Source organism: Equus quagga, chromosome 1 (assembly GCF_021613505.1).
Source record: "Equus quagga isolate Etosha38 chromosome 1, UCLA_HA_Equagga_1.0, whole genome shotgun sequence".
NCBI classification, from domain to species: domain Eukaryota; kingdom Metazoa; phylum Chordata; class Mammalia; order Perissodactyla; family Equidae; genus Equus; species Equus quagga.
Genome location: NC_060267.1, coordinates 59,326,425 through 59,345,496, shown reverse-complemented (window position 1 = coordinate 59,345,496; position 19,072 = coordinate 59,326,425). Strand labels below are relative to the sequence as shown.

The 19,072-nt window shown below is 52.9% G+C and overlaps 1 protein-coding gene across 4 annotated transcripts in view; it reads left to right on the top strand.

Moving 5' to 3' along the window:
* Nucleotides 1-129: 129 nt before the first annotated feature.
* TLN1 (talin 1) overlaps nucleotides 130-19,072 on the top strand; it is a 32,130-nt gene continuing 13,187 nt past the window's right edge. For 2 of the 4 annotated variants that reach the window (XM_046671201.1, XM_046671193.1), the window contains exons 1-29: nucleotides 130-372; nucleotides 6,499-6,661; nucleotides 6,903-7,000; nucleotides 7,263-7,392; nucleotides 7,498-7,650; nucleotides 7,910-8,052; nucleotides 8,159-8,286; nucleotides 9,004-9,064; nucleotides 9,922-10,026; nucleotides 10,383-10,538; nucleotides 11,308-11,409; nucleotides 11,576-11,652; nucleotides 11,883-12,063; nucleotides 12,240-12,353; nucleotides 12,461-12,569; nucleotides 12,815-13,023; nucleotides 13,188-13,286; nucleotides 13,693-13,743; nucleotides 14,308-14,475; nucleotides 14,665-14,959; nucleotides 15,508-15,674; nucleotides 16,484-16,612; nucleotides 16,782-16,898; nucleotides 17,002-17,115; nucleotides 17,318-17,452; nucleotides 17,612-17,740; nucleotides 17,918-18,020; nucleotides 18,172-18,380; nucleotides 18,759-18,878. In XM_046671201.1, coding sequence (XP_046527157.1) covers nucleotides 6,532-6,661; nucleotides 6,903-7,000; nucleotides 7,263-7,392; nucleotides 7,498-7,650; nucleotides 7,910-8,052; nucleotides 8,159-8,286; nucleotides 9,004-9,064; nucleotides 9,922-10,026; nucleotides 10,383-10,538; nucleotides 11,308-11,409; nucleotides 11,576-11,652; nucleotides 11,883-12,063; nucleotides 12,240-12,353; nucleotides 12,461-12,569; nucleotides 12,815-13,023; nucleotides 13,188-13,286; nucleotides 13,693-13,743; nucleotides 14,308-14,475; nucleotides 14,665-14,959; nucleotides 15,508-15,674; nucleotides 16,484-16,612; nucleotides 16,782-16,898; nucleotides 17,002-17,115; nucleotides 17,318-17,452; nucleotides 17,612-17,740; nucleotides 17,918-18,020; nucleotides 18,172-18,380; nucleotides 18,759-18,878 — 3,732 coding nt within the window. In that variant the 5' untranslated portion in view covers nucleotides 130-372; nucleotides 6,499-6,531. The remainder of the gene's footprint in view (nucleotides 373-6,498; nucleotides 6,662-6,902; nucleotides 7,001-7,262; nucleotides 7,393-7,497; nucleotides 7,651-7,909; nucleotides 8,053-8,158; nucleotides 8,287-9,003; nucleotides 9,065-9,921; nucleotides 10,027-10,382; nucleotides 10,539-11,307; nucleotides 11,410-11,575; nucleotides 11,653-11,882; nucleotides 12,064-12,239; nucleotides 12,354-12,460; nucleotides 12,570-12,814; nucleotides 13,024-13,187; nucleotides 13,287-13,692; nucleotides 13,744-14,307; nucleotides 14,476-14,664; nucleotides 14,960-15,507; nucleotides 15,675-16,483; nucleotides 16,613-16,781; nucleotides 16,899-17,001; nucleotides 17,116-17,317; nucleotides 17,453-17,611; nucleotides 17,741-17,917; nucleotides 18,021-18,171; nucleotides 18,381-18,758; nucleotides 18,879-19,072) is intronic. The other 2 variants (XM_046671213.1, XM_046671207.1) reach the window with 1 other exon arrangement.

Genomic DNA, 19,072 nt, shown 5'->3' with positions numbered 1-19,072 from the left:
GCTCACAGCCTGAGGGCGGGCATTCTGGGACCCGGCTCCGCCTTCACCTCAAGCTAGAGAAAGGAAGGGTTCGAGAGTAAAAGGGAACTGGGGCGTCTTCTCCGGGTTGCGCCGCACCCTTGCTTCCTGCCGGGGAGGGACTGCCGCTTTTCGGGGGGTTCCCGAGCATCGAGAGCTGGGGCCAGAGCAGCTTCCTGCAGTCCCCGCAACCATAGAGCGCGGGGCCAGGGCGCCGCCCGCGGGTGGGGGACGTTCCGGGGACGGAAGTGGCCGAGAGAGTCTCGAAGGGAGGGCGAGGCCGGAGCCCGAGAGCCACCGGGAGGACGAGCGAGTAGCGGGCCGGCGGGCGGGGCACAGAGCCGGGCAGCGCAGGTAGGCCGGACTGGACCGAGCCGGAGCCTCAGGGTGGGGCCGCGAGGCCGGGCCGGGAGGCGGGCGGGCGGGGCCGACTCCCTTGCGTCCCCCGGTGCGGGTCCTGCTGGAGAGGTCAGCGGCCGCTGTGTCTCGGCTTGGGCTCGGAGTTAAGTATGCCGTTTTGCGGTAGCCAGGCCCCTCCTGGGAGCAGTCCTCGTTCTGGGATGGATTTTGGGGAGGGTGAGGAGTGGGATGGCAGTGAGGCGGAGGGCGGGGATCGGCTTTGAGGTTAGCTGATAGCGGGTGTGTGGGTAGGAAGGCTTTGGGTGGGTTTGGGATCAAGTGGAGCTGGGTTTAGGAATCAAGGTTAGCCTTAGGAGGTATAAAGCCGGGGTTAAAATTTAGTGTCATTGGTGTGAGTCAGGTCCCTTTTATGTAGCTGAAGTTTAGGTTAAGGTCATCATTTTGTTTTTTAGGATGACCAAGATAAGTCAAAGTTACAGTTCAGTGTCAGGTTAGGGGTCAACAACAGGAATTAGGTTAGAAATTCAGTTTTAGGGATACGAGAACGTTGGCATAGTCAGCATTACGGAAAAAGCGTGAAGGGGTGGGTCAGGAATCCAGTGACAAATAAGCCTTAGACTTAGGGGTCAACATTTAGGGTTAAGATCAGAAGCTTTGGTACTAAAGGTAAAAATGAGATCAATATTAGGAATCAGGCATTGGATACAGGCATCAACTAGAAAAGGGATGAATGTCAAAGCCAGTACAGGAAACAGGAAACAGTTTAGGGCTGGGGTTAATGTTAGGAATTAGGGGCAGTTTTAGGGGTTGTGGTTGAGGTCAGGGTAGTTGATCTCCGGCAGGTAAAATTTAAGATTAGGCCCTTGTTTTGAGGGGAAGTCTCATTCCTATGTAGTCGCAGAGGCTTTTTTGGCCCAGAGAAATGACAAACTAATTTCAGGCTAGGGTTCTGGGCTTCAGCTAGAATTGCAGGCATCTGGGATTCCAGTGTCTTTATTCTACTCTCTAAACCTAAGGTGGTTGTGTGGCCATCACAGTTGAGGGGCAGCAGTTCCTGGACTATGTTGTTTATAAAATAGGAGGTGGCAAAGGGACAGGGACCTAGGAGATGTACAAGGCCTAGTCAGACGTGCGGGACTGCCTAGCGGAAAGGGGACTGATGTCTAAGGGGGAAGCTGACCAAGGAAACACTGTTGCCAGGAGGGAGGGAGCGGACTGAATCCTCCGAGAGTTAAGCCCCACCGCCTCCCATTCCCCTCAGTCTGCAGATATTAAGCCCTTCTCCCCAGCCCTCCTCCCTGGCCCTGTATCTCACACCCTTCCCACATACCCCCTTACAAAATACTTCCCTTGTCTTTAACTCCCATGTTGTTCATCTTACCATCTGTTCCCAGCCTCAGTTTTGCTTTCCTTCCCACCCCTTAATCCACACATCCTACCTTAATTTACCCTCGCCCTAGTCTGAGCTTTCCCATCATCTTAAAGCACTTTCCCACCATTTTCACCCACTCATCTACCTGCATACCTCCTGGTCATCTGCCGAATTCCCCACCCCCAACCCAACCCAGCTACTAAGTACTCCGGATGCTTGCTATACCCTGATTCTAAGCCTCCTTAATTTCTTAGTCCAGTTGTATATCCCCTTCCCCCACTCCCCAAACAGAAAAGAGGAAACAAAACCCAAAGAGGAAACTGGTTCTTGCTGATCCCACGCCCAGCCAGGCCACTGACCACACCCCCATTTCACTCCCAGCCTGACCCTGCCACTGACCACAGCACTATCCCGTACCCAGCCTGACCTAGCCACTGGCTGCACCGCATGCACCCTCCCCCCAACTCCAGCTTTACTTAGACACTGCTGTTGTCCCTTCACTCTTCCCCCATCCCAGCCTAATTTAGCCACTGACCACAGCCCCATCTCTTCTCCACCTCCTGAAGGCTGACCTGACCTCTGACCTCACTACTTCATTCCGACTTAGCCGCTGTCCACATAATTATTCTTCCCCTTCCCCCAGCCTGATCCAGTGACTGATCATATATATATTTTTCCTACTACCATCTTCCCCAGCCTTTCTCTACACCTTGTCTTCCCCATTTCCGGCCCAATGCAGTCACTAACCTCATCCCTTCTGCCCCCGTACCTGGTACTAACCACATCCCCATGCCCTTTTTTCCACAGCCTAACCACATCTCCTAAGCATAGGCTTATCTGCACATTCCTAGTGCGCCCTGATCCTTTCTTTCTCCCCTTCCCAATTCCTTACCTAAACTCAAGCTGCTCAGACACTGAGTGGCTACTGATGACAGGCAGCTATGGGACCCCAGCCTGACTTTGGGCCCTGGACCCTGAGGGTTGACGGGACAGGCTGTCATCAGGTTCTGTCAGTTCTACCTCTTAAAATTTGTAATGAGTGGCATCCTCCCCACCATTCTAACTCTGGCTTCATTACCTCTCACCTGTGCTAATACACTATTCTAACCAATCTCTAAGGTAACTGCCAGTGTTATTTTCCTAAAATCCGGTTCTAGTTATACCGCTTCTCTGCTCAAAGCCTCCCTTGGCCTCCTGTTGCCCCCTAGTAGGTACCATTCCTCATACTCTCCCTAGTCCTCGCCTGCCTTTCCATCCTCGCCCTGACTTCCCCATCACTGCCTCCTTGCAGGTACCCTGTGCTTCAGCCAGCCTGCCTATTCACTTCCCTGAATGCTCCTCCACGATTGATTTCCTGCTTCTCCACCTTTGCTTATGCTAGTCTCTCTGCCTGGAATGCTGCCCCTGACTCACCTCCGGCTGGCGTAGTGGAGAGAGCTTGTGCTTTGGAGTCAGAGAGACCTGGGTTCGGATCCTGGCTTCACAACTTTTTAGCTGTGTGACTTTGGACAAGCACCGTAACAAGTGTTTAACTTCTTTGAGCCTCAGTTTCCTAATCTGTAAAAATGGAAATAATGACGCCTACCTTGCAGGGTTGTTGTAAGGATTAAATGAAATTATGTATACAAAGTAATTGACATATAGTCAATAAAAGATAGTATTTTTTATTATCGTTATTGTTTAAAATCCTAACTTCAAGTGACACTTTTCATGGAGACTTTTTGGTCCCCCTTTCCTAACGTAAAAGGATCTCTCCCCTGAGCACACACCTCTTGGCTCTTACTATATCCTGCCGTCTATTATAACTCTATTTAGTTTATCCTCTCAGCTGATTGGGAGCCCCTTGAGGGCAAAGGCTAGGCCTTACTCTTCTCAGTTCCCGGCCAAGGGCCTTCCCCACAAAGACCCTCAGAAATTCTTGCTGGATGAGTGGAGGGAGAATGTCTACATAATAGGAGGAGAGATGTTGGGGTGAGTTGTGTGCTGATAGAGGTGTATTTGTGGGGAAGCTGTGGGCGTGTACTGGAGTCCTCACGGGAAGATAACGTGGTTATGATGGGATCTATGTAGGGGCTGCATGTTTGAGATAACCTATATAGAGACAGAGTACGTAGCTTAGTAGGAAAGAGCTCTGTGCATGGGCTGGGGTGTATTTGGGGAGAATGAATATGCATAGAATGGGTGGAGGTGAGGAGGGGCTGTGTTGGGGGAGGTCAGGTCCAGCCTTTCAACTGCCCAGTCCAGCCCTAAATGAGCCTCCAGCAGCCCGAGGCCGGATATGTCAGTCTCACCCACAACCCACCCCCCCCACCGCGGTTGCAGACTCAGAGGCCAAATTTGGTAACAGACTGAGTGTTGCTCCCCCAGCCCTCTTACATTATGACTCTGTCTTGAGCTTTCTCTCTCCCTTTGTCCCTCTCTGTAACTCCTATCTTTCTGTAGCTCCTTTGTGGGTATCTGCTCTGACTGTATTCTCCTTGTACCCCAAATTCCTTACCCCCAGTACACTTACATTCCATTCCTTGCTGGGATTTGACCTCCTGTCCTCCATGCCCCCCTCCCACTCCCGATTGCCCAACTCCTCTGGAATGCATCCCAGGAATGTCTTGAGGGAGGAGGAGTTCCCTGGGAGGGGGTATGGGGGACGTTGTTGCTGTTCCATAAAACGTGATGGAAATGGGAGCAAAGTTCTCCGGCCAGAGCAGGAACCGGATAGCTTACCCCATGCTCCCGGGGCCCTTGTTTTATACCTTCATCACCCCCAGTTCACTCCACAACTCCCTCTTGTAGCTGTGTAGATGTCCACTAAGAACCAGCCTGGGAGTAAGGGTAGGCATGACTCAACTCCCTTATCAGGGTCTCACCAGAGGTTTCCGTGCTTGAGGAAGAAGGGGGCGTCCATATATCCGGAGGAAATGGGGGGAGACATGCAATTTCAGCTTAGCGTGGAGGGTCCTTTCAGTCCCACCCTCAGCTCCTCTGACTCCTCTACCTTTTCTGACCCTCCAGCCCTCCAGCGACTTCACAGCCAGGTCTGTCCGGCTACTGGGAGAGGTGCCCGAGGAACGGGGAGGTGGGCAGAGAACTGGAACTGGGGGGACTGGGAGGTCCTCTCTTGTTTGGGAGTAAAGAAAGCAAGCGAGCTGTGGTTTCTTCTCTTTTGAGATTCTGGACTGTTTATAAGGTCAGAAATGACCCATCAGACCCCTGATCCAGACCTTTCCCACATCTGCCTCCTGTCTCCGGTTTCCACCTAGATTTTCAGTCCTCCTCACCCTATCCTTCTAGCCACTTCATCCTCCAAAAACATACCCCTTACCACCTTCCCTAGTCCTCAGCTGCCTTCTGTATCCCAACACCCCCACCTCTGCTTCCAGTCTTCCCCCCCAGTCCTGCCTTTCCCCGCTTGGGGCCAGCACCAGCAGTATGCCAAGAGGGGAACGGCAGCCTGAATTTGCTCATTCTCAGTTAAGAGGCACCAATCCCTGTACTGAGCTGGATCACATCATCAGCTGCTGGGCAGACTTGTCCTCTTGTGCACTGTGCGCCACCTGCCGCCACCTCCGGCTTCTCCAGCCCTCTAAGAGGTGGTGCCTGGAGGGCAGGGGCGGGCAGGGTGAGACTGGTATCCCAAGCTGCACTTGAAATACCATCAGGGGAGGCAGCTGAGATGGAGGGCAGAGTTTGAGAAGGACTTACTGAAGAGGAGAAAGCATAGGAGGAGTTGTAGTGAGGATTGGGTATTAACTTGGTGACTTGGAAGGAGCAAGGACTGAGTTAGAAGAACTGAGTTCTTTCTCTGACCTGCCTTAAACCCTCCCCCTCCCTACCCTGGGTCTAATTCTCATTTTGCAAAATTAAAGAGTTGACTAGATAATTTCTTTGGATTAGAGAGTCATAATTCTAGCTTGACTGCCAGGGAAGCCACATATGGGGCCAAGCTCCTTAGGGAGGCCCCCAACATCTCAGGCTAGAGCAAAGCTGGGACAAGAGTGGGCCTGGATGGCTTGAACAGCCAGTGCTTGGTCTCCCTGCCAGACTAGCTAGAGTTAGTGTTTGCAGGCTTCAAGAGCCCTTGGGAATTACCTAATACAATGTCTTCATTTTGCAGAGAAGGAGGCTAAAGCTGTGAGAGGGAAGGTCACATGATGGGACAGAATTCTGAAAATCCCAGACAGGGAAAAGCCAGCAGGACAAAGTGGGAGACAAAGAGAGAAAAAGACTGAGCTAGGAAAAGATGAAAACAAGGCAGAGGCAGGGCTGGGAAAGGAGCAGGGACAAGGGGCAAGAGAGACAACTTGGAAGAAAGCAGGGAGGCCTAGATTCCAACGGTAGGGACGGGGCAGTGTCCTCAGGTTAACACGGCATTTCAGACTTGCTGCTGCACCTTGCAGACCGGCCTCTCCTTCAGATGTCTTAGATGGTTACGACTGGTGCTTTTTTTTTTTTAAGTTAATTTTTATTGAGTTAATGATAATTTACAATCTTGTGAAATTTCAGTTGTACATTATTGTTTGTCAGTTGTGTTGTAGGTGCACCCCTTCACCCTCTGTGCCCACCCCTCACAGGACTGGTCCTTTTGATGTAAATAATCTTTCACTCTTTAAAATTATTAAATAAAAGAAAAACAGCCTCATTACTATCTGCTTTGGTCAGCTTTTCAAAAACACCCCTCCCTGGGACTCCGTGCGGGGGACCTCCTCGCCTCCAGTGAGGGTGTGTTCTAATGCCCTGATGCCACGGGCCAGGTATAGCCAGGCTGGAGAGGAGAAGCTGCCACCATGGTTGCACTTTCGCTGAAGATCAGCATTGGGAATGTGGTGAAGACGATGCAGTTTGAGCCGTCTACCATGGTGTACGACGCCTGTCGCATCATTCGTGAGCGTATCCCAGAGGCTCTGACTGGCCCTCGTGAGTCTGACTCCCCAGATGGCTGGGGCAGGAGTCCTTGGTCCCTTCTCATTCCCAGGCTCTTGGCCTTGAGGGATGACCTCTTGTCCCCCAGAGCTACTCATCCCTCAGGTCTATGCTCCTTGGTTCCCTCTCTCCCCTTTAGGCCCAGGGTCACTGGGGCAATAGTACGGGCAATAGTGCAGCCATTCAGCCATGTTGAGGTCCTCATAAGTCTGAGATGATCCATCCTCTCTTTTAGCCAGCGACTTTGGGCTGTTTCTGTCAGATGATGACCCCAAAAAGGGTATATGGCTGGAAGCTGGAAAAGCTTTGGATTATTACATGCTTCGAAATGGGGTGAGTCTCACTTCATCAAGGACCACCAACATCCTCTTCCATCAACTTCCCCCATTCCACTTCCTACTCTGAGCACCTGCGTCTCTCGTCTCTGACCCCTGCCCGTGCTTTGTGTCTATTACGGGCAGTCATAATACCCTGCTTTTGAGTGAGCCACCATAGTCTTCCTTTAATAATCTACTTTCCTCCCCTCTGGCCGTGTAAAAAGGAGGTAAACCATCAGCTTAAGGTGGGCCTCTACCTCCTTTTCCTGCCCCAACAGGACACCATGGAGTACCGGAAGAAACAGAGACCCCTGAAGATCCGTATGCTAGATGGAACTGTAAAGACTATCATGGTGGATGACTCTAAGACCGTCACCGACATGCTCATGACCATCTGTGCCCGCATTGGTAAAGGGTCTCTGTGGGGCTAAGGGCTCGGGCGGGAGGCTCCAACTCTGCCAAAAGACATGGATTCAGGGCTGGGGGTGCTACCAACCTGTCCTCCTCCCCGAGGCATCACCAACCATGATGAATATTCACTGGTTCGAGAGCTGATGGAAGAGAAAAAGGAGGAGGTGACAGGGACCTTACGAAAGGACAAGACACTGCTGCGAGATGAAAAGAAGATGGAGAAACTAAAGCAGAAATTGCACACAGATGATGAGTGTAAGCAGAAATGGAAAAAAGAGGGCATTGGGACTGGTCAGGGTGGCAGGGGCAGTCGTGTACTCGTCATTTATTGAACACTTGCTGTTGGGAGGTACTGTTTTAGACACTGGAATGCATCAGCAATAAAGTCCTACACTCACAGAACTTAACATTTCAGCGAGAGGAAGTAGGAAATGAAGAAATAAACAAAAAGCCAGAGACCAGACAGCACAGGGACCTTGGGGGCTTGGCACTGAGGGGACTCTCTGTGTCCCAGTGAACTGGCTGGACCATGGCCGGACATTGAGGGAACAGGGAGTGGAGGAGCACGAGACGCTTCTACTGCGGAGGAAATTCTTCTACTCAGACCAGAATGTGGACTCCCGGGACCCCGTCCAGCTGAACCTTCTTTACGTGCAGGTGTGGAGACGACTTGTCTGGGGCGAGAGAGGTAGGGGAGGGCAGAAGCACAGTAAGGGCATCCCTGCGCCTACACAACATCCACCTCTTTTCCTCTGCCCTCCAGGCACGAGATGACATTCTGAATGGCTCCCACCCTGTCTCCTTCGACAAGGCCTGTGAGTTTGCTGGCTTCCAATGCCAGATCCAGTTTGGACCCCACAATGAGCAGAAGCACAAGGCTGGCTTCCTTGAGTGAGTGACTCAGTCCTATATCCGACATGTCAGGTCCCGGGACTCCCTGCCATTGAGATCCCAATGGGCCTGTCTCCATCCAGTCCTTCTTCCCCTGTTTCCTCTCTCGAGGTACCAGGTTTTGGCCCACATGCGTAGCTATTTAGCTTCCATCGGCCCTTTATCTCTTCCCTGGCCCCATGTGGAATATGACTGTAGTCTAAAATCTCTATCCTGCCTCCTACTTCTAAGGCAAGCATGTAGCTTTTTTGAGATTCTCTGAAGAATTTTAGTAGCCACAGGGACACAGGGCACATTTTCCCTCATAAGGAACATGAGATTTAAAAAGTCCCACAAGTCTCCTGCCCTGATGTTTCTCAGAGTGCACAGTTTGATGTGGCCTTCGCAGCTTCCTGGATATGTGGTCATCCTTCTAGTGAGCTCCTTCTGCTCTTGGTTCCCTGAAATGGTGCTTTAGATCCTCTTTCCCTCAGGGACTGAGCCTCCGAGTCAAGTTCCCTCAGTCCCTTTCCCTGGAGGGAGAGACAGGCTGCATTCAAGAGCTAATGCTGAGTCACCGTAGTTTCATGGACAATCCAGACTCTATTCCCTCAGTCTTCCAGCTCCCCAAAGATAACACTGTCCTAGACATTTCCTCACACCCCTAGGCCCATAGTCCATGGCCCACAGATCCCTGATGCTGTCCACTACATGCTGACCCTCCCTTTTCTGGTATAGCCTGAAGGACTTCCTGCCCAAGGAGTATGTGAAGCAGAAGGGAGAGCGTAAAATCTTCCAGGTGAATGGGGATAGGGGAGAGTGTTTGGAATGACCCGGGAGCCTTGCTACTTAATCCTACTGACTAAATGGACCCCGCCCTCTCCCCTTCTCCTGCTCGCCCACTTCCACCCACCAAGCTGTCCTCCTACCTCTCCTGGCCAAGAAAGCAGAAGACCTGGGCTTTTAGTCTCAGCTCCATTACTGCATTTGGTGTGGAATTCAAATCCGTATTCTTGTTTTCATTTCTTTACCTCTAACGTGGGATAACAGTGCCTGCCTTGCATAGGATTGATTGGAGCATCAGTGAGATAGTATACGTGAAGTTAGTCATGCATCGCTTAACAACGGGGATATATTCTGAGAAATGTGTCCTTAGGCGATGTCGTCATTGTGCGAACATCATAGAGTGCACTCACACAAACCTAGGTGGTGTAGCCTACTGCACACCTAGGCCATATGGTAGTAATCTTATGGGACCACCGTCCTACATGCAGTCCATTGTTGACCAGAACATTATACAGCACATGACTGCCTATACTGTGAAAAGCATATCTTTGTACAAATGTAAGTTTTTATCCTTGCTCTTTGAATACTCAGCCCAAAAGGCCTTCTATTTGACCTTCTACTTCCTAACTATCCATTCATGTCTCCAGGATGTCTGCAAGTTCCTTAACTCTATCCCTTGAATCCTTGCTTCTGCATATCCTTTATTCGCCCCCATCCCATCACCCTCTCCATTTCTCATATCCTGCACTTCCTGACCTTTTCCTGTGTCCCCGTGATATGCTCCCCTTATACTTAGCATCCCAACTTAAATCCTTGTCTGTGATATTATCCACATATTTTACTAAATCTTTCCCCATTTCATACTCTAAGGCACATAAGAATTGTGGGCAGATAAGTGAGATCGAAGCCAAGGTACGCTACGTGAAGCTAGCCCGTTCTCTCAAGACATACGGCGTCTCCTTCTTCCTGGTTAAGGTGGGCTGTGGATCCTTCTCACTGCCCTCCTGATTTCCTGTGCTTGCCCTTTCCTCTCTGAAAGTCTCTGGCCCTGCCCTCAGTCACATTTCCCATAAGCCCCCAAGAGTCCTGTTCTCTGCCACGCCCTGACCTTGTGAAAACTTGCCTGGTGACAGTCCTCCTCCACCACTTCCCTCCCCGCCCTGTCTTTTCCATCCCTTCCCCTTTCTTTGAAATGGCCTTGTCCTGGTCCATCCATAGACACCCTGGTTTAGCACTCCTGCCCACCTCAGCACCCCCTGGTGGTCTTGATCTGATCTGATCATTCGCTTCTCGTTCAACCTCTGACACCAACGACAACCTCTGCCTTACAGGAAAAGATGAAAGGAAAAAACAAGCTGGTGCCCAGGCTTCTGGGCATCACTAAGGAGTGTGTGATGCGAGTGGACGAGAAGACCAAAGAGGTGATCCAGGAATGGAACCTCACCAACATCAAACGCTGGGCTGCCTCTCCCAAGAGCTTCACCCTGGTGAGCCTGGGGCTCCTGGGAGAAAGGACTTTAGAATTTTCAGAGAAGGGGCAGCTGCAGGGGTCTTTCCCCCTCCCTTGGGGCAGGTGCACTGAATGTGACGCCAGAAGAAAGGAGAACTTCAGAACTATTGCAGGAACATGAAGGTTAAAGTAGGGGGGAAATTCTCTCCTGGAGAGTGAGTGATGCTTAAATAAAACATTCTTTAAAATCAACACAACAAAACTGTAACCAGCAAGCTGAGCTCACAGGAAGCTTCGAGAGAAGGAAGAAAAATGAGAAAGAAAGAAAGAAAAACAAGCCTCCCCTCTTTTAGCAGCAACTATATACGTAGTTTTCCCCTCTGGCTTTCTATTTTGGTGTTATGAATTGAAAACTAACACCACCTTGATGAAGTGCTCCACTGAGAAAGAGAAACTACCAAAGGCTATTTTTCCACTTTGGATATTAGTGCTAACCCTCAATTATGGTCATTTAACGATAAATGTTTGTATCTTCCTACTTTATTATCAGGGTGAGAGAAAAGAGACTTCCTAAATGGCATGTATTTGAAACTATGTAGCATAAAGGCCACTCCGCAGAAATAAAATACTTCTGTCTAAGGAGGAAAATAAAGAAATAGGAGATTGAAGAAAGGCAGGCTTCTTCCTGGAGGGCTGTTAGCATGAGAAGACACCCTTATTGGCTCCACCCTGGGGCTCCCACCCTACCCTTTCCTGTCCTGGGTAGATTCAAGCTTGCCCACCCAGCCCCAACCTTGTCTCCCTAGGATTTTGGAGACTATCAAGATGGCTACTACTCAGTACAGACAACTGAGGGGGAGCAGATTGCACAGCTCATTGCCGGCTACATCGATATCATCCTTAAGAAAGTGAGTACTGCCTGCCCCAGCCTTCTCCTTCTCTCCCTTGCCTTCTCCCTAAGCCAGTCCTTTGGAAATGGGGACCTGGCTTCTGGGAAGTGGCTGATTGGAGAAAGAGGCTGCCTTTTCCGTCCTTCCCTCTTCTTTAACTCTTGTTCCTTTTTTCTTCCTACAGAAAAAAAGCAAGGATCACTTTGGGCTGGAGGGAGACGAGGAGTCTACAATGCTGGAGGACTCGGTGTCCCCCAAAAAGTATGAAGGATCTGGGCTGATCCCATCCTTCAGGGGCAGGGAGGGCAAGGCTTGACTTCAAGGACTGCTGGGGACAGGGAATCCTTAGGATGGTTCTGTAACCAGTCACAGGCTGTAATGAGACCTCATCCAGCCCCGGACCACGGGACCTGCAGAGGCAGTAGGGCTGGGCGGGAAGGGGAGGAGGGGAAGAAGTCGTCTCATTGCTCCCCAGGATGTCCCCTCCCTAGGTCAACAGTCCTTCAGCAGCAGTATAACCGAGTGGGGAAAGTGGAGCATGGTTCTGTGGCCCTGCCTGCCATCATGCGCTCTGGAGCCTCTGGTCCTGAGAACTTCCAGGTGGGCAGCATGCCACCTGCCCAGCAGCAGATTACCAGTGGCCAGATGCACCGAGGACACATGCCTCCGTTGGTAAGAATGCCCCTACTAGCCCCACAGTATCAGGCCTTTCCCCTCAGCTGGGCCTAGCCAGGAGTTAGGCAGTCTTTTCCCATGTCCCTGCTTGTATTCCTCTCCCTAGCCTTAGGTTCTCTTCTACCTTCTCTGTCCTCTAAATGTTCCCTGTTCCTCCTATCCTTGTCTTGTAGACTTCAGCCCAGCAGGCTCTCACTGGAACCATCAACTCTAGCATGCAGGCTGTGCAGGCTGCCCAGGCCACTCTGGATGACTTTGACACTCTGCCCCCTCTGGGCCAGGATGCTGTGAGTGTGGGATGGAGAGGCCATCGGTACTGAAGCTGAGACTGCAAGGAACAGGGTTGGGGTCTACCAAACCAGAGCAGATCCTGAGGTTTGTTTCCCTCTCTCAGGCCTCTAAGGCCTGGCGGAAGAACAAGATGGATGAGTCAAAGCATGAGATCCACTCCCAGGTAGATGCCATCACAGCCGGTACTGCCTCCGTGGTGAACCTGACAGCAGGTGGGCTGGATGCCGAGTTCTTTGTGTGTGGTGGGGGGAAGAGGGGAGGGTGAGCATGTGCAAGCATGAGTGCGACTGACTCGGAGTGTGACTGCACCTCGACTCATGGAAGGGGCTGTGTGTGTGCATCTCTCTCAGGACGTGTGTGCGTGACTAACTGCCTGTGACTGTGCTCCTCCTCAGTCCATCGTCTGGCCTGCTCTGTTTCTTACTCTTCCTCTTCCTCCTCCTCCTCCTCCCCTCAGGGGACCCTGCAGAGACAGACTATACCGCAGTGGGCTGTGCAGTCACCACAATCTCCTCCAACCTGACGGAGATGTCCCGTGGTGTGAAGCTGCTGGCTGCCCTGCTGGAGGATGAAGGAGGCAGTGGCCGGCCCCTGCTGCAGGCAGCGAAGGGCCTTGCGGGGGCAGTGTCCGAACTGCTGCGCAGTGCCCAGCCAGCCAGTGCTGAGGTCAGGGGCCACAGGGTTGGCGCTAGGGAGGAGAGAGGGTTTGAGCCCAAGGAGAAGGGGGCAGTCCACTTGCAGGATGGAAGAGTGGGACCAGTGGGCATGTAGGACCCGTGGACATGTGGGCAGGGATTGGGCAGCTTCTGACTGGTGTTCACTCTCCACAGCCCCGTCAGAACCTGCTGCAAGCAGCTGGGAACGTGGGCCAGGCCAGTGGGGAGCTGTTGCAGCAAATTGGGGAAAGTGATACTGACCCACACTTCCAGGTTGGTGACTTACCCAACCCCCAGAACCCCAGCTTCCACGAGGTAACCTCTGATCCTGAATCCAGGTCCTAGTCCTGCTACTGTAAATTGACCCCTCAGAGCCAACCTGAACCTCTGTTTCCAGGAGATGACACTTCTTTTTTGGGGATGAGAATTCAGAACCCCTGAATCCACACTTAACCTCCTAGTTCACCCTTGACCCTTACTGGTGATATTTTTAGCTTCCTGTCATCTTTTCCATCTTCCCCATACGTAGCCCTTGCCCCAACTTGAGGACATCTTGAAACCCCCTCCAGTCCAGTCCTTTAGACCATACCACCCCAAGGAAGCTGTTCCTCTAGCTCCCCTCTTCCCCACCCCATGCCACTTTCCTCAGCTGACTTGTCATCCTGGATTTCCCACGCAGATATGTGCACCCAGAGGGGCTGGGGTTCGATCTCCCCCTGATCCCCCCACGGTAACGGCCTCTGGCCTGGGCGTTCCCAGCTTTGTCTTCTCTGAGTCGCATATACTCGCTTCTGCACCTCTCCCCCAGCCTCCTGGGAGAGCAGAACATGATGCGAGATGGGGAGGCATGGCACAGTCCAGGCTTGGGAGAATGGGATCAGGGAGGGTAGTAGAGGGACCTGTTCCCAAGACTCCAGGGTGACTGCTTCCAACCAAAGTTGAGAAGAAATGGAGAAAAGAAGCTGGAGGTGGGAGGGACCCCAAGAGGTACCTCCCCTCTCCATCCCATTGTAACAGCACTGCCCCTCCCTCCCCATCGCCATCCGAGTGTATCCGCCTCTCGCATTTCTCCCGTTGGTGTAGGCTCTGTTTCTCTCGGTATGCGTTTGTTCCTTGGTGAGGGTTCTTTCCTACTGGGTGCTCAAGGCAGGGGTTTGGGGTAGATTCTGGTTGCTTCTGCAGACACTGTCCTGTGATTGGAGTCAGTGGGAATAATGAAACAGCTATGCCTCTGGAAAGGGTCCATGGATCCCAAGCCCCATCTCAGACCCTGCTGACTGCTGTTTCCTCACAGGACGTGCTGATGCAACTAGCCAAGGCAGTGGCAAGTGCTGCAGCTGCCTTGGTCCTCAAGGCCAAGAGTGTAGCCCAGCGGACAGAGGACTCGGGGCTTCAGACCCAGGTTATTGCTGCAGCCACACAGTGTGCCCTGTCCACCTCCCAGCTGGTGGCCTGTACTAAGGTGAGCTGCAAAGGTTGCTCTTGCCTATGCCAAGGGCTGACGCTGCCATACACACAAGAGCCTCTCATTTTATCTTTTTGGCTCCTGAGGCCTCCTTACCCAACCCAGTGACTGTTGTGAACACCACAAACACCCCACCTCACGACCCCTTCCCCTTGCCTCCATCTCTGACACTCGGTTTGCCCACAGGTGGTGGCACCTACCATCAGCTCACCTGTCTGCCAAGAGCAGTTGGTGGAGGCCGGACGACTGGTGGCCAAAGCCGTGGAGGGCTGTGTGTCCGCCTCCCAGGCAGCTACAGAGGATGAGCAGCTGTTGCGGGGCGTAGGAGCAGCAGCCACAGCTGTCACCCAGGCCCTGAATGAGTTGCTGCAGCATGTGAAGGCCCATGCCACAGGGGCCGGGCCTGCTGGCCGTTATGACCAGGCCACTGACACCATCCTTACTGTCACTGAGAACATCTTCAGCTCCATGGGTGATGCTGGTAAGGATACCACTCCTGGGAAGAGGAAGAACTCAGTGAGGTTCCCTGAGCCCATTGGACAGTCCCTTGCAGGCCCGCCACCTCCCACTAAGGACGCACCCAGTAGACTGGGTGTTGACCCTCTCTGAGCCCTCCAGTTCCCCATCTGTCAAGCAGGGATATAATCCCCGTTCAGCCTGCCTCGGCATGTTTGAAGAATATACCAAAGTGTGCACACAAATAGATGGAAAGTGGCATTATTAGGAGATAGCCTGACCCACTCCACTCCACCCCTCACCCCCAAAAGCCTTCACAAAGAGTGCCTTCTCCTTTCAAGACTATTTGCTGAAAATACCCATTGGAGAGTGTCTTTCCTCCCGTCAAAGCCCATTGGGAAATGTTCCTCTCTGAGATCCTAAACCCAGAAAACAATAACTCCAGGGAAATTACTTTGAGAACTTTTGCCAGTCTCTTTACTGTCCAAAAAAGCCCCGTCTACCTTGTCTACCCACCCTGGCACCCTCTCAGTGTCTCTGGCTTCCTTACCCGATTGTGCCGGGTCCTCTCAGGTGAGATGGTGCGACAGGCCCGCATCCTAGCCCAAGCCACCTCTGACCTGGTCAACGCCATCAAGGCTGATGCCGAGGGGGAGAGTGACCTGGAGAACTCCCGCAAGCTGTTAAGCGCTGCCAAGATCCTGGCTGATGCCACAGCCAAGATGGTGGAGGCTGCCAAGGTACAGAGCTTTCTGTGCAGACCCCTAGGCTGGGCCCTGAAGGGAAGTGGAACGGTCCAGATGGTCACCCTCATCTGATGGAAGAGACCTAGGCAAAGCGGAAAATCCAAGAGCACAAGTATAGGAGCACTCAGGGAGTCAGTACTTCCCGCCAGTGTGACTCCCAGAGTGCTCTGTGACTGACAGGCAGCTGCACCCTTTCTCTCCCTCTAAGTCCAAGGTCTGCTGGTCCCACTTTTCCTTATTTTGCTGCCACCACCTGCCTGGGATTTGTCTGCTTCCTGGTCTCTCCTGTGAATGCACAAGGGCATTCAGTCCCCAGGGCTCTGCTGCTAGCAGTTTAGGGAAAGACAGTGGGACACAAGGGTGCAGAGGAACATCAGGAAGAAGCCAGAAGATTTCCAGGCCCCTGGGCTCTGGGGCTCCTTGGTTTGCAGGAGCCCTCTGCTTTGGTATTCCTGAGATCCCTGCTCTAAACTGAGTCCCCCTTGTCCCAGAGAGCCCTGCTTACCCCCATTTGCTAATGGTATTTCGTGGGGAGTAGGGGAACAAGTATGCCCCCCCCAAAGAGGGGAAGAAGGAAAAACTCCAGTTAAAGAAGGGATTTCAGCATCCCAAAGGGAAGCCAAGGTCCCCCTGAGGCTTCCCATTTGCCTGCCTGAGGCAGCTCGTCTCCACATGATTACCTCAATGGGGATATTAGAAATCACTTCAGGAAAATCAGTCTGAGTCTAGAGGGGTTAGAGCAGAGTTCATTTAGGGTCCACAGGGATGGGAGTGACGACCATTTGCCTCTCCACCTCTCTCAGGGAGCAGCCGCCCACCCCGACAGTGAGGAACAGCAGCAGCGGCTGCGGGAGGCAGCTGAGGGTCTCCGCATGGCGACCAATGCGGCTGCACAGAACGCCATCAAGAAAAAGCTGGTGCAGCGCCTGGAGGTGAGGCTGGGAGAGAACCAGGAGCAAGAGAGCTCTAGGAGGACTGAGACTGGGAGGGCCATGTGGAGAGAGTCAAGTAATATTTCCTTGGAGGACATCTTGGGCAGGGCAGGCCAGGGACTGGGCACAGGAGTGCCTGGGGCTTGTCCCAACTCCTCTGTCCTCACAGCACGCAGCCAGGCAGGCTGCAGCCTCGGCTACACAGACCATCGCTGCTGCCCAACATGCAGCCTCCACCCCCAAAGCCTCAGCTGGCCCCCAGCCTCTGCTGGTGCAGAGCTGCAAGGTGAGACTCCAGGAAGTGTGTCGGGGGCGGGAGGAGGTGTGGGAGGAGGGAGACTTTCCCCCAGCCTGTGGGGGGATGGCTCTCGTGACATTTTCCCCTACAGGCTGTGGCAGAGCAGATTCCATTGCTGGTGCAAGGTGTCCGAGGGAGCCAAGCTCAGCCTGACAGTCCCAGTGCTCAGTTAGCCCTCATTGCTGCCAGCCAAAGCTTCCTTCAGGCAAGGCACAATCTCTCCACCTCTCAGACCAGACCCTTTCCCCCCTTATCAGTCCCCTGGATCTCCCACAATTTAAACCTCTGCCAATAGCCTCTTTCCCAGTACTGAGCCCCAGTGCTCACCACATCCTGACCGTCATCAGTCCCTGTCCCCAGACCCAGAGGGAGGATGGTACTTCATCTGCCTACCCGTTTCCCTACAGCCAGGTGGGAAGATGGTGGCCGCTGCCAAGGCCTCAGTGCCAACAATTCAGGACCAGGCTTCTGCCATGCAGCTGAGTCAGTGTGCTAAAAACCTCGGCACTGCATTGGCTGAACTCCGTACTGCTGCCCAGAAGGTATGGGAGCTGGCTCTCTTTTTGGAAGATGAGGGTATAGTCCTGGGATGATGGGGAATTTGTGCAGAATAACCTAAAACCGGGATAACTGTGTAACCTGAGGCATCAGTGTGCGACACAACAGTATCTCTTACACCCCAAACCCCCACATCATTGTAGGCTCAGGAAGCATGTGGGCCTTTGGAGATGGATTCTGCACTGAGTGTGGTACAGAATCTAGAAAGAGACCTGCAGGAAGTGAAGGCAGCAGCTCGGGATGGCAAGCTTAAACCCTTACCTGGGGAGACTGTAAGTATCCTTAAGACCTCATTCTTACTCAAACCCTGAAGTCTTCCTTCCCATCTGTGCCCCAGAGCTGCCCAAAACCTTCATTTAAACTGCTATCTGTCCCCAAGTAGCTTCTCAAGTTCCCTCTTCCCAGTTCCTCCTGTACCTGAGCCCCTGAGTCTCCCCCTTCATCCCTAGATGGAGAAATGTGCCCAGGACCTGGGCAACAGCACCAAAGCAGTGAGCTCCGCCATGGCCCAGCTGCTGGGAGAGGTCGCCCAGGGCAATGAGAATTATGCAGGTACATGGGGAGGGCTAGGAGTGGGGCCCATGGCAAGGGGAATGGGGAATAGGAGCTGGATGAAAGATGGGGCTGACAGAGGAAACCACTGGGATCAGGGCCTGGCGGTAGGCTGCCTTCTCCCTTCCTGCCTCTCTCCTTGTCTCCCCAGGCATTGCAGCTCGGGATGTGGCAGGTGGGCTGCGGTCACTGGCCCAGGCTGCTCGGGGTGTGGCTGCGCTGACATCAGATCCTGCAGTGCAGGCCATTGTGCTTGATACGGCCAGTGATGTCCTGGACAAGGCCAGCAGCCTCATCGAGGAGGCGAAAAAGGCAGCTGGCCATCCAGGGGACCCTGAGAGCCAGCAGCGGCTTGCCCAGGTCAGGTATTGGGAAGGGTCCACTTGTGCCCTCTCCGCAGATCCCATCAGAAAGCGCACGCTGACTAGGGCAAAGTCTCATCCACATGGACAGACATTTCATTCTGCTCTTGAGAGCTCTCTAGATTCCGTGCTTTCTCTCTGTCCTGGTAGAAGTGTCTCAGTTAGACTGAGGCGGGGGCCTAGCTAAACCCCGGGTCTGGGGAAGTTTGATCACTATCACTTGATACCCTAACTTCAGCTTCTTCAGCTACAACACCCCCTTTCCTCTCTCGCTTTCAGAGGCAGTGGAGCAGTTATCTCCCAGGTGCCATGGGCAGAGGAGGAGGTCTCCCAAATTGTTTCCATTTTGGCAACCCGCATCTCCTTTCCCACTCAGGTGGCTAAAGCCGTGACCCAGGCGCTGAACCGCTGTGTCAGCTGCCTGCCTGGCCAGCGAGATGTGGATAATGCCCTGAGAGCAGTGGGAGATGCCAGCAAGCGACTCCTGAGTGACTCGGTAGGAGGATGGGGGTGTCGGGGGAACATAGGAGCCGAAGAAGTCCAAGCTTCTCCTTCCACCTTAGCCCTCTCCTTGACCCTGAGGTCCCAGATTTACCCCTTTCATTACTCTGTGCCCATCTCCCAGCGCTCCTGTACCAAATTCTCCCTTGCATCATTCACCATTCTTGCATCCGACTTTCTCTCTGGCCC